Source organism: Corythoichthys intestinalis, chromosome 5 (genome assembly GCF_030265065.1).
Source record: "Corythoichthys intestinalis isolate RoL2023-P3 chromosome 5, ASM3026506v1, whole genome shotgun sequence".
Lineage (NCBI taxonomy): Eukaryota > Metazoa > Chordata > Actinopteri > Syngnathiformes > Syngnathidae > Corythoichthys > Corythoichthys intestinalis.
Genome location: NC_080399.1, coordinates 27,802,240 through 27,816,071, shown reverse-complemented (window position 1 = coordinate 27,816,071; position 13,832 = coordinate 27,802,240). Strand labels below are relative to the sequence as shown.

General features: G+C 38.8%; 1 protein-coding gene across 1 annotated transcript in view; it reads left to right on the top strand.

The window, feature by feature from the left end:
- Positions 1 to 12,517, top strand: part of LOC130915889 (ethanolamine kinase 1-like) — a 36,157-nt gene extending 23,640 nt beyond the window's left edge. Inside the window, exon 8 of the mRNA XM_057836067.1 lies at positions 11,938 to 12,517. Within this exon, the coding sequence (XP_057692050.1) occupies positions 11,938 to 12,001 (64 nt within the window). The 3' untranslated portion in view covers positions 12,002 to 12,517. The remainder of the gene's footprint in view (positions 1 to 11,937) is intronic.
- The last annotated feature ends 1,315 nt before the right edge of the window (positions 12,518 to 13,832 follow it).

Sequence of the window (13,832 nt, the reverse complement as noted above, 5' to 3'; positions counted from 1 at the left end):
TTCGCATGTCAACGGATCGGTTTGATGACCTACTGCACCGTATACAGCTCTTGCTATTGCACCAGACAAGGCGCAGCAAAAGCACCGTCACATTCAGGAAGCGATTACTTGAACTACAAAGTTGTTCGAAATGACCTGATGGCTTTCTTTCAGTCACCTCAAGGAACTTCATTTTCCATGGCAAAATGAAATGGCATGCCGAGGCACTCTAAATCAGTGATGATGTATCAAGTGTGTAAACTGTCTGTTGTTGAAAATTGAACATCAAAACAACTCTTTTGACACCAAACCTGTGCTTTATTCTTCATATACTAGAAGTTTAAATGGAAATATGTCACAGACTGACAGCAAACATATGAACAAAATAAATGATAAAGTGCACAGACCAAAAGTATGACATAAAGTGATTAAAAAAAAAAAAAAACTGGCAGTTGAAGGGAATTGCTTGCCATTTGGCAATCTTTATAATGCCCTGACGAAATATTGTACAGATGGTCGTACTTGCGGACCTCTTCTTCGATCATCCTCTTGTAGGCTTGTTCCATTTTTGAGTGTAGCCAAAGAATGTTTATAAATGGCGGTGAATTTGCGCTGAACAGGAAACAACAGTCTGAACTGACCAATCACAGTCCATTTGCGTCACGTCAAAGCATAACTCAGCCTTAAAGGGATCCTCTATTTTTAAGACAAGTAATTTTTAAAAGATAAATGTTAGTATGAGTTTAATAATTTGATCTTAAAACCCCTCTTAATGTTTTTATTTTAACAAAGTTTTTAAAATTATTTTAAGTGATAGGTCACCATTCTTGTTACGTCGCAGTGCGTGACGTCACTGGTCCCGTTGACGAAATTTCAGCTTGTCACTTATTAGCTTTCCCAACATGTCGTCAGTTCTACCCTTTCTATTTGAACCAGATCTGGAAAGTGAAGAGCAGGACAGCACTGTCAGTCGTTCACAAGACGAGCTTCAGGTAAAAATGCGTGCAGCAAATACCTGATAAGACAAAAGTTGGGCAAAACTGGTGATGCGAGAGAGTCCTGTTGGGAACTCTGGTTGGGAGCGAGAGTGTATGCTGTCCGGTTTTATTAGCAGATATTCAAGGTAAGCATATTGCGTTTTCAAACTTATCCCAATATAATTATGTAGATTGTTAGCATCCAGAGCTGTCGTGTGCTTTACATACAGTACAGGCCAAAGAGCACACCGTGTGTAATCCATGTCTTGTACATTGTAACGCGTGGTAGCTAGGATACATGTATAAAAGTACCAAAAAGGGGACAAACTTCCACTTATGCACATTTATTCACAAAAAATAATATTTCCACCTTGACCACTCTTCACTTGGGAGCTCAGCAGTACGCAAACACACGTTCCCATTGTTGTAACATTGTTGTAAAGTCCATGTCAGAGTCACTGTCGTCACTGTAGCGTGCCATAGTGCTTTAATTAATTAGTATGATTTGGGGAAAACTCCCACGAAGAATAGTCACTAAAAAAGATAGCAATAGTAATCCAAATTCGTGTTTTTTACTCACTCGAAGATCCAGGAATTAGACCGATCCCATGGCAATGTCGTAGCTGCGATCAGGCCGTCGATTCCACAAAATAGACTGATCCGAAAAGCCGCTGTGGGACCAACGAATCAAAAAAATGGACAGATCCGAAACCAATATTGCAGACGCGGTGGGACCGTCGGATCCATAAAATAGACGGATCCCTTACTTGACTGAGGATCCAGGAAAAATGTTCGGGCGCCAGTTGTAACGAGTGGTGGGTAGGATACGTGCATACAGGAACCAAAAAGGGGGAGAAGCTTCCACTTATGCAAATTTATTCACTAAAAATAATAATTCCACCTTGACCACTCACTTCACTCCCCTTCCATCCAAAAACAGCGCATTGTGGCATTTTACTTCGCGAGTTTAGGCAGCAATAAGCAATTGTTGAACACGCTACACATTTGGAAAGATGCCAATGACGTCATCACTGCGAGCCTGCAAACCATGGCGCCAACTAACGGTCAAAATATGGACTAAATATTATAAAATATTGCCATTGATTTAACATTTTATGTGTTTCTAACAACATATCTTAGTACAAGAGAACAATCGTGGTTTATTAGAGCCTACATGTATTTAAGTTAGAGGATCACTTTAAGGGCGCTTTCACACTAGCACTATTTGGTCCTTTTTAAACAGACCAGAGTTCTTTTTCTCAGATAGTCTGCTTCGTTTTGTAAATGTGAATGCGCATCGGAACTTTAGTTCGGACCAAACAAACGAACTCTTGTCCGCTCAAAAATCGTGGGTCTCCGTCCGCTTTAAGCACACACCGGTTCGCTTGTGAATGCAGATTCCCTGCAGCGTCACACGAAGCCCCCCCCCCTCCCCGCTGCTCTGAGGAAGGTACTTCCCCTTCTAAATTTGTCCAATAGACGAGTGCGCCTTTGGTCCACGTGATGCTACTTGGAAAGATCGGTTGGAGCAGTGTGAACACTGAACTTTTTCAACAAGTCTTTTGCAAGTGGTGTTACAAGGTAGCTCTCCAACCAGACCCTGGTCTTCTTGGTCAAATGTGAAAGTGACATAAAATACTATATCTGTGCACACACCCATGGCCAACAACAATGAGACACTCTCAAGAACAATTGTGTCAGATAACAGTCAATCTTATCGTGAAGCTGGAGAGACTCATATAACATCATTTAGCAGTCATTGCATTTCTTCAATTTTCTTCAAACACGATGAAAGAGAAAGAAACTACCAATTTTTAGGGTTCCTAATGGATTACTTGTAAAAGAATTAAAGACCCTTTTACACTGACTATAAAAAGTGACATTGTGAAAGTGCACACATGTGCTTACAGTTTGGCTGGATTCTGTGCAAAAGACAGATAAATGCAACATATTTTCTTACTGAGGCTCCAAATTTGCACTAACGCTTAAAAGTCCCTTTAAAAAGTCCCCTTCCCAATAACTCTTTTCATTTGGCCCGCATGAACTACGTTAATGATCCAAATCACTATTGACACTAGGCAGCCTCCCCCCAGTTAGCCCCGTATATAGCCGCCTGGGAGATCAACGGCAGCGCCCTCGCCTCATTTGGAAGTAGACCCCGGGAGGAAATGTGATCCAGAGGGGAGCTGAGGCACAGAGGCGCTATTGTTCCCGTCCGACCGTCACTCTCGCATTTGCGTCCCTTGAACCCCACCACCACTAACACCGCCGCGGTCGTCTGCTCCCCGGTTGCCCCCGAATGAGTGCTCAGTCCGCGGGTTGGGTTACTTTCATTTCAGTGCTAACAGTTGCCAAGCAAGACGGGAAATTGACAGGATGGAGAACCTACTAACCTCCCTGCCCCCTAAACCCAAATACACATGAACTTAGTCATTCTCCAACTTACAATCTGTCTCTTAGTTGAATTTTTTATTGTTGTGGTTGCTTTGCTTTAATACCCAAAATTGGAGTTTTGTATACACCACCACTCAAGACCAAGTGAAAAAAGACTGAAAGTTCTCATTCTTTAATGCTGTGTGTTTCCATTACTCTGGCATGTGGTCACTTCATGTTCTAGCAAGCTAGACAACTTCTTTTTTTCCACCCTAGATGTCCTAAAATCTTGTGTTATTTGTCGATAGTATCTTCGTTCATGACAACAGCTCTAGTGGACTCTTGATATGCGGTTGCTTCCAATGTTGTGCGTAGTGTTGCACCGATACCATTTTTTGGCCCCGATACCAATACCTGGCTGTGCAGTATCGGCCGATACCGATACCATACCGATACCACCCCGATTATATATATATATATATATATATATATATATATATATATATATATATATATATATATATATATATATATATATTTTTTTTTTTTTTTTTTTCCCAAAGAGCTACATAATTGGATGTGAAATCATTGCTATCAAGGCTTTGTCAGGCTGTTGCTTACCTTTGCAAAATAGGAAAAAGTACACTAAACCCTAGTAGACAATAGTTGAATAAACCTTCCGCTCTCGAAGGCCAAAATAGTGCTAAATTTGTGAAATTAATAAAACATGTATAATACTAGCCCAACAGTAAGAAAGTAAAAATAAATTCATAATAATAAACTCTGAATGAACTGAATAAACTTTTTTAAACCTCTCAAAGTCCAAACAGTGCAACTTTCATGAAATTATTGTCACATTCTGCTGCTGGTTTAGATTGTGTTTTGTTGCTGGGCGTGGGGGCGTGGCACTTGAATCCAATGCAGGCTCATCAACGCAGCATTTAAGCACGGGTGATCTCAGAGAAGGCTGCCGAGATATTTGCCTTGCTGATCGCTATTTGACATCTGGCACAATAATCTCGCTACATTTGCTTGTTATGCCCCTGCATTGGGTTTTTCTTTTAGTGTGCTGCTCTCGTTTGTAACCGCTGCCTATCATCTTAGTTTGTCCGTCGACCTGCTGTCACGGACTCCTTTTGTTATTTCTACTGTCCCGCGATCGCGTGTTATTTTTTGTTTGCAATCATTAAACCCTTTTATGTATCCCCCGCTTGTTGTCTGCTTCGAGGTTCAACCTTGTTTCCGCATTTGCGGACGCTAACAATTATAAGTAATAATAATTGACCAAAGCATCCCGTCTCTCCTTTTTTTCGGGAGGTGGGAGTCCCTTATTTCTATTTCTGAAAGGTGGCAACAATACTTTGGAAACACTTCCCAAATTACTGCGGCATTTCTTTCAGTAAAAGACAATAAAAATAATGTAGACGAAGTGAACTGACCAGAAATTGTTGCTCCGGTCCAGCGGCCTTCTTCCTCTGGATAGCAGTCCTGCTCTTGCAGGCTCAAACTCGTTGTGTTCGTTCACGTTTCGTCTTCAAATGTTTTATCAAGTTTGAGGTATTGAAACTGGACGATTTAACTCCACATCTCCAAACTTTCAGGCCGCAAATCTTGCATGCAGCCATTGATTTTAATCGACAGGATTTCTATTTGGAAATATTTCCCGACCGCCGCGGCGCCGCCATATTTCCTGGTTTGTTTTTCGTCCATATGAAAAAGCCCCCTTTTGATTGGTCAGGAGTGGCTATTGGCCCGCTCTCATTGGTCTGGAGCAGGCCAATAGCGATAGCTGCTTGGTGTTCACGTGTCATCACACAACACAGAGACAGAGTGTAGTGATCGCCAGGAGGAGAAAAAGGCTGTGGTCAAATGTTATAATAATGGACCGGTAAATGGTATCGGCGCCGTCTTTGTTGGTACTCGCCGATACCGATACCACCATTTCGGGCCGGATCGGCGCCCCCTGCTGATACTAGTATCGGTATCGGTGCATCTTTAGTTGTGCGCTTCCATTTTTATGTTATATCGACTTATTAGTTATGCCCAATCACTATTAGTTCTTTCATTTTGTGGCACTGGCATCTGTAATGACAGTTTAAATAGACTGATGTGTACTAGTATATGTACCTACGTGTTCATGTGTCACACATTTAACACATGAATGCACTCTAGTACCCCAAAGTGCTTTAAAAATATGGGTAAAGGGCCAATGTTAGACTCCGAGTTGGCTGTAAGTAACCATGAAACCAATGTGAATAAATGTAAATGTTGTCTGAAGTTATGGAAACGTATGTGCGTGTGCGTTCATTTGTGGGTGTGCATGTGCGCGCGTTTTCTCCCACTGTTGTCCCCCTGAGCCAAATCTCCCCCGACTTCCCGACGAGTGACAGGCGTCTGTGCGGCCTTGTGCTCTAATACAAGCCAGATGTGCATTGTGACAATAGGAACGTCTTGACTCCATTTTTACTTTGCTCACTTGCATGAGCGTGTGTGTATGTAGGCGCGCGTGTATGCGGTTTAAATGTGCAGCGGCGCTGACTAGACAGACCTGTTATTTTGACAAAGACATTATTATGAGGAAATGAACAAGGAGGAGGTCCACCACTGTTGCTACCCAAGTCAATTTTTGCACAAAAGCACATTGAGAAAAAGAATACCTGTTTTTCATTTATTACTTAAAAAAAAAAAAAAAAAAAAAAAAAAAGAGTTCAGTTTCATCCACGGTTATCGTTAAGTACGCCACTTTTTGAGATGTCAGCTTGAATAAAAGTGCACATGATTGTGATGGACGATGAGACGCTTCGTTCCAATGTAAAATGTGCAGTTAGAGATCTTTTTTTTTGTCACTTCAAAGGGAGAGCAGTTTCTCTTTCACAGACAATAATCTGTATTGTATTTACTGACATTTCCTTTTGGAATAGAACAGAATGAATGGTGATTGAAAGAAAAAAACACTTTGACTTGTTTACCGAAAAACAAAACAAAAAAAAGTTAATTTTGATAAGGCACTGGTGCCCCAGTTGAGTGGACTCCTGGCTAGTTTAAACCTTTCATGCATGATTTTTTTTTTTCAACCTTGGAAGGCACTCATGTAACCTATTGGCTGCCACTGCTGGCGCTAGAGGTCCAGTCCATTATAACTGGAAGGGGCGAACCATCGCCCATTTGCCCCTCCTAGTCAAAATGGATTGGACGACTAGCGCTGTCAATCATATGCAATGAGTTAAATACTATGAAAAATAAAAATCCACTTTAGAGTGTTACGTCGGAATGTAACCAATCCTACTGTTTTGATTCTTTTTAATGTATTAATTGACTTTGACCAATACCCCTGCAAGGGTTTAATATCTTCATCATAATTGTAGTATGTGATAAAGAATGTAACTCCATACATAAAAATCCATACATAAAAATAATAAATGATAACCTTTTTTTACGTAAAATGGTACATCATGTTTGAAGTTTAAGATGAAATATTTAAATTTCTTTAGCAAATACTGGACTGAATGAAGGTATTTATCTTGGATTCTTACCTAATTACTAGTAGTGAGTAAAGCCTATTATTACAAAAAAAAAAAGTGCAAATAAGATTTTTTTTTTTTTTTAAATTTCTGGTTTTCATCTCTGTATGAGCACAAGTACATTTATCATGTTTTTATTACCTGAAGTGCAATTATTATTTTACTTATTTTTCCAAATATATGATTTTTGAAGTTTTAAAAAGCCATTTGGATTTTTGACAAATTGTTAATACACTAGAGCAATGACAGTGTAATTGACCAGTGGTAGCGCCACATGGTTGGGTGCAGTCATGAGTCCGACATGTTGCTGCACATACAGTGTATCACAAAAGTGAGTACACTCCCCGCATTTCTGCAGATATTTAAGTATATCTTTTAGGGTTGTTAAACGATTAAAATTTTAAATCGAGTTAATCACAGCTTAAAAATTGATTAATCGTAATTAATCGCAATTCAAATCATCTATAAAATATGCCATATTTTCCTGTAAATTATTGGTGGAATGGAAAGATAAGACACAAGACGGATATATACATTCAACATACTGTAAATTAGTACTGTATTTGTTTATTATAACAATAAATCAATAAGATGGCAATAACATTAACATTCTGTTAAAGCGATCCATGGATAGAAAGACTTGTAGTACAAATTATAGAAAGTTTATATTAAAACCCCTCTTAATTTTTTCATTTCAATAAAATTTGTAAAATTTTCAATCAAAAAATAAACTAGTAGCTCGCCGTTGTTGATGTCAACCCATAAAATCAGTCGCACCAAAGCGACAGCAGAGGGAGACAAAAAACACAAGTAACAAGTGGACATGACACTGCTGTCATTTTTAATCTGTTTGAGTGGGGCATGTGCATTAATTGCGTCAAATATTTTAACGTGATCAATTTAAAAGATTAATTAACGCCCCATAACGCGATAATTTTGACAGCCCTAATATCTTTTCATGGGACAACACTGAAAAAAATGACATTTTGACACAATGAAAGGTAGTTTGTGTGCAGCTTACGTATATAATAGAGTTAATTTATTTTCCCCTCAAAATAACTCAAAATATAGCCATTAATATCTAAATCCCTGGCAACAAAAGTGAGTACACCCCTTAGAAAATACGTACATCCCTAAACGTCCAAATTGGGTACTGCTTGTCATTTTCCCTCCAAAATGTCATGTGACTCGTTACAGGAGTGCAGTCAGCATTGCTGGAGAAATTGAAGCGGTGGGGGGTCAGCCTGTTAGTGCTCAGACCATACACCTCACTCTACATCAAATTGGTGTGCATGGCTGTCACCCCAGGGGGAAGCCTGTTCTGAAGATGGTACACAAGAAAGCCCCTGCGTCTCATCAGACCAGAGGACATGTTTCCAGTAATCCATGTGCTTTGTTGACATGTCTTCAGCAAACTGTTTGCGGGCTTTCTTGTGTACCGTCTTCAGAAGAGGCTCAATTTGGATGTTCAGGGATGTACGTAGTTTCTAAGGGGTGTACTCACTTATGTTGCCAGGGGTTTAGATTTTATTGGCTATATTTTGAGGTTTTTTTAGGGGAAAATAAATTAACTCTATTATATAAGCTGCACACGGACTACTTTTCATTGTTTCAAAGTGTCATTTTGTCAGTGTTGTCCCATGGAAAGATATACTTAAATATCTGCAGAAATGTGAGGGGTGTACTCACTTTTGTATTACGCTGTAAAAATAAATATATAAAAAAATAAAGAATAAAATATCACATTTTAATTACTGACATTGCATTATTATAATTATTGACCTGGTAAAAGTACAATCTTGGCCAAAACTATTGCTAAATTTAAATAAAATACAATTAAAACATTATTGGATAGGTACAGCTGGAATTATTGAACTTCATCTGATTGTCAAAGTGAAATCTATTTTTTTAGTTTAAAGTGAGTGAAAAATTTCTGCAATAACACAGATGGTCGATTTTAATTAAAAACCATAAAAACGGCAGAGGGCATTCTTTTAGATGTCTGATAATACATTATGGCTCCCTTTTTCCATTTCACCTGACGCCTTATTGTTTAGACCAAAGATGTGTAGTCCTTGTGAAGTGTACTTGCTAGCATTGCAACATTAAAGGGATTAAAAAGCATATAGATAAAGAACACATGGTTTATGAGCTGCAAACTATAGCAATATGAAAACCATGTGTGTTTTGCTCTTTTCCAATTCACCTTAGGAATGACTTTTTATTGTCAATGTAAAGCTAAGGTCTTTCAATATGAATAAATTACTTGTTCAATGATTTCTAAACTATCTGTGCTCTTTTTAGCATGAAGTTTAAATAATAAATAACAGATTACAATGAAGTGCGGTGCTTCTCTGCAGACAAAATGGTAGGCACCAACCTTGATCTGCAGCTACACTGCTGGCCAAAAGTATTGGCACCCCTGCAAGTCTGTCAGATAATGCTGAATTTCTTCCAGCAAATGATTGCAATTACAAATGCTTTGGTATTAAGGTCTTTATTTTTCTTGCAATGAAAAAAAAAAAAGAATTACAAAAAAAAAATAATTATCATTTTAAACAAAACTCGAAAAATGGGCCGGACAAAAGTATTCGCACCCTAAGCCTAATACTTGGTAGCACAACCTTTAGATGAAATAACTGTGAACAATCGCTTCAGGTATCCATCAATGAGTTTCTTACAATGCTCTGCTGGAATTTTAGACCATTCTTCCTTGGCCAACTGCTCCAGGTCTCTTGAGATTTGAAGGGTGTCTTCGCCAAACTGCCATTTTCAGATCTCTCAACAGGTGTTCTATGGGATTCAGGTTCGGACTCATTGCTAGCCACTTTAGAAGTCTCCAGTGCTTTCTATCAAACCATTTTCTAGTGCTTTTTGAAGTGTGTTTTGGGTCATAGTCTTGCTGGAAGACCTATGACCTCTCAGGGAGACCCAGCTTTCTCACACTGGGCCCTGCATTATGCTGCAAAATTTGTCGGTGGTCTTCAGAATTCATAATACCATGCACATGGTCAAGCAGTCCAGTGCCAGAGGCAGCAAAGCAACCCCAAAACATCAGGGAACCTGCGCCATGTTTGACTGTGTTCTTTTCTATAATGGCCTAGTTTTTTTTTCACTGTAAACTACTGTATATGTTAATGCCTTTTCCCTAAAAGCTCTACTTTTGTCTCATCTGACCAGAGAACATTCTTCGAAAACGTTTTTGGCTTTCTCAGGCAAGTTTCGGCAAACTCCAGCCTGGCTTTTTTAATGTCTCTGGGTCAGAAGTAAGGGTCTTCTTGGGTATCCTACCATAGAGTCCCTTTTCATTCAGACGCCGACGGATAGTGCAGGTTGACACTGTTGTACTCTCGGACTGAAGGGCAGCTTGAACTTGTTTGGATGTTAGTCAAGGTTCTCTATCCACCACGCACAATCTTTCGTCGAAATCTCTCATCAATTTTTCTTTTCCGTCTACATCTAGGGAGGTTTGCCACAGTGCCATGGGCTTTACACTTATTGATGGCACTGTGCACGGTAGAGACAGAAACATTCAGGAATTTGGAGATGGACTTGTAGCCTTAAGATTGCCCATGCTTTTCGACAATTTTACTTCTCAAGTGCTCAGACAGTTCTTTGGTCTTTTTTTCCCATGCTGAATGTGGTACACACAAGGACACATGACATAGGTTGAGTTAACTTTAATCCATTTTAACTGCGTGTGTGATATACTTATTGCCAACATCTCTTATGTGCCACAGGTAAGTAACAGGCGCTGTTAATTACACAAATTAGAGAAGCATCACATTTTTCAAAGGGTGCCAATATTTTGTCCGGCCCATTTTTGGAGTTATGTGTAAAATGATAATGATTTTTTTTAATAATGATTTTTTAGAAATCATTCTCTTTTGTGTTTTTTTTTCATTGCAAGCAAAAAAAAATTTTTTTGCTACCAATTTGTAATTGCAATTATTTTCTTGGAGAAATTGAGCATTATCTGACAGATCAATACTTGTGTCAATACTTTTGGCCAGCAGTGTATGAACTGTACATTGTTACAATGCAATGTTGAGTTCAGTGGTCCAAAACAGGAACACCCCAAAAAGACTAAGTTTGTTTATTATTATTCTAATGTTGGTGGCATTTTGTTTTGTTTGTTTGTTTGTTTGTTTGTTTGTTTGTTTGTTTGTTTTTATATATAAAAGACTACACACACCCAGCTTCCAACACTTCAACCATTTGCCCTCCGGCAGGCACTACAGGACCATAACAGCCAAAACAAAGAGACTGACAGCAAGCTTCTTTTCAAGAGCTGTCACCATACTCAATTCAAGTTTGCACTGAAATGTCACTGTCCTTGCACTGCTAATGCCCCAACATTGTCACATGCATGTCAAGTAATACGTTCTCAGACAACTGTCTCTATCTGGGTTCTGCACAATCATAGTACTGCAAATGCAATATTTGCACAGTTAAATTAAAGCATTTTTGCACTGTTACATCAACGTCTATGCATGAACTGTCATTTGCACTTGCATATCAAGTCAGCCATTTGCCTTGTTGAGTATTATAAGCTGTCATATACACATTGTTATATTACCACTACATCACAACTTGCTGCTAGTCACTTACTCACTTTATTCCCAGTGTTTGTGTACACTGTAACCTGTGTTTTTATATTAGCCTTATTGTACGTTAGCTTCTGTTTTTATGTGGTGCACGTTATGGCGAAGCTTTAAACCTCATTTTACTCTATACACAGATAAGTAAGGCTTTCTATTCTATTCCATTCTAAAAATCTCTTGTGACCTCACATATCTTAACTCTTTGGCTGCCATTGATGGCAATAAATGTCCAATCCATTTTAACCTCAGTGTCAAAAGGTGTTATCAATATAAATTTCCCTTTTTTTTTTTTTTTTTAACTAACTACCACATCTTATACCGTGCCTGGGCTGGCTTTGAATGGGTTAAGCTAATGATACCTTTTGAATCGATGTCCATGAAAGGATTAAAGCAGCTATTTGGACATGAGGTCGAACGTACTATTTAGTAATCAAAGCATAGATGAAATGTCTGAATGTCTTTTTTTTTTTTTTTTTTTTGTAGATATGCCATGGCACGATTCAATCGCTATTTTGAGAAGAAAGAAGAATATTTTTCATTACAATGAAATGGCAGGAGGGCAGCAAGGTGGCTGTTGTGGCTAGTACATTTGCCAAATGGTTCGTCAATTGATGACTCGTCTCTTGAAGACCTTTAATGTCACTGTAGTGTCACTCTTATCCCAAGGCATCACACTACCATTAGCATGTTTGTTTGTTTGTTTTGAATAATTTATCTTCTGAAAAGTTATTAACGCATCATTATTGTGTTAAAACTAGATGCATGGTAGCAATGCTTTATATTTTCCATATTTTGGCCCTTAAACACCAATTGTACATCTATTAGCAAACCCAAACCATTTTTAGATGATTCCATAAATAAATTGGATTTTACAGTACACCCAGAACAACCTTTGTTGAAAATGAACAATTGAAAATAAAGTGACCATCAACATGAAGCTGTTGGTCATAAATGAAACGTACAGCTATCCGTATTCAATGTGTCGCTGGGACGATGTCTGGTGGGTTTGTTTAATCGCCTCCTCCAAAAAAGAACCGCAATGCTTCTCAAATTTAACAGTCATCATTGGCCTAAACGGATGAGATGCTCTCTTTCCATGAGCACATTGTTTCCAAGGCCGCCATACCCGCGTTGGCCTTAACTTAATCACAAAGCTTTTAATCACACTTTACTTCTCTCTCTCATTCTCACACGACAAACAACTCTAAAAGAGAACCAACCAATGACAATAATGGTTTTCATGATTTTCGACGTTTCTAAACAAATCCACATAAGATTCAGATAGCAGTTATTTCATATGATGCAATAAAAATGAATGCCTTTTACTAGTGATGTAATGAGGTGCGACGAGCCTTCGAAGCGTGTGTCGAGTATGAAGGGACTTTTCCGCGAAGCACGTACCGAGGCTCGCTTCATTTAGGGGAGGTTCCGAAAATGATGACGTCCGAAGCCTCGCTGCCCAGCTGTACCACGTGATTGCTTCAGGGAGTGCTTTAGATTTTACTGTGCGGTTTGACAGCTCGCAACAGTCTGTCAACACCTCTGGCTACATTCAAAATGTGGGTGTTTGAAGGAGAGTTTCGATCAGGTAAGAGTTTGGATAGTTTGGAGGTGGTTTGGAGAGTGAAAGATTTAGGAGAGAGGAGAGAAGGGTAGAGTAGAGTAGTAGATTGGGTGAAGCCAGCAAGAAAGAGGACTTCCTCTCTGTGGAAAAACTTTTTAATAAAACAGAATGAAAATTTTCCACCATCCTGTAGCTACATCAATGTCCAAATTACACAAGCATAATCAGTACCCTTTTTCATGTTACACGATCCCGTACCATTACATTACCATTACATACCATACGATTTTGTACTATAAGTCGCACCTGAGTATAAGTCGCACCAGCCATAAAATGCCCAACGAAGAGGAAAAAAACATACTGTATATAAGTCGCACTGTAGTATAAGTTGCATTTTGGGGGAAAATTTACTTGATAAAATCCAATACATAGAACAGATATGTCATCTTGAAAGGCAATTTAAAATAAAAATACAATAGAGAACAACATGCTGAATAAGCGTAAAGAATAATAATGTTACATGATGCATGAACAACGAAATGCGAATGTACTGTCCTCACCAGGACGCTACGGCTTGGTCCTGACTTTATTTTGGCCGTCGTTATGACACCATCATTTGAAGAGTGAAACTAAAAATATAAATAATACAAATCCATTTCATCCTCGATACCAAACAGATCCGCATCAATGTAAATAAATGATAATGAGCTGCTATTACAGCAATGAAACAAACGGTTAGCATCATTCGCTAGCATTGGCACATCGTTCAAACGACCACACAACTGGCTCTAAGTGTCCGATCGCAGCTGGAAAA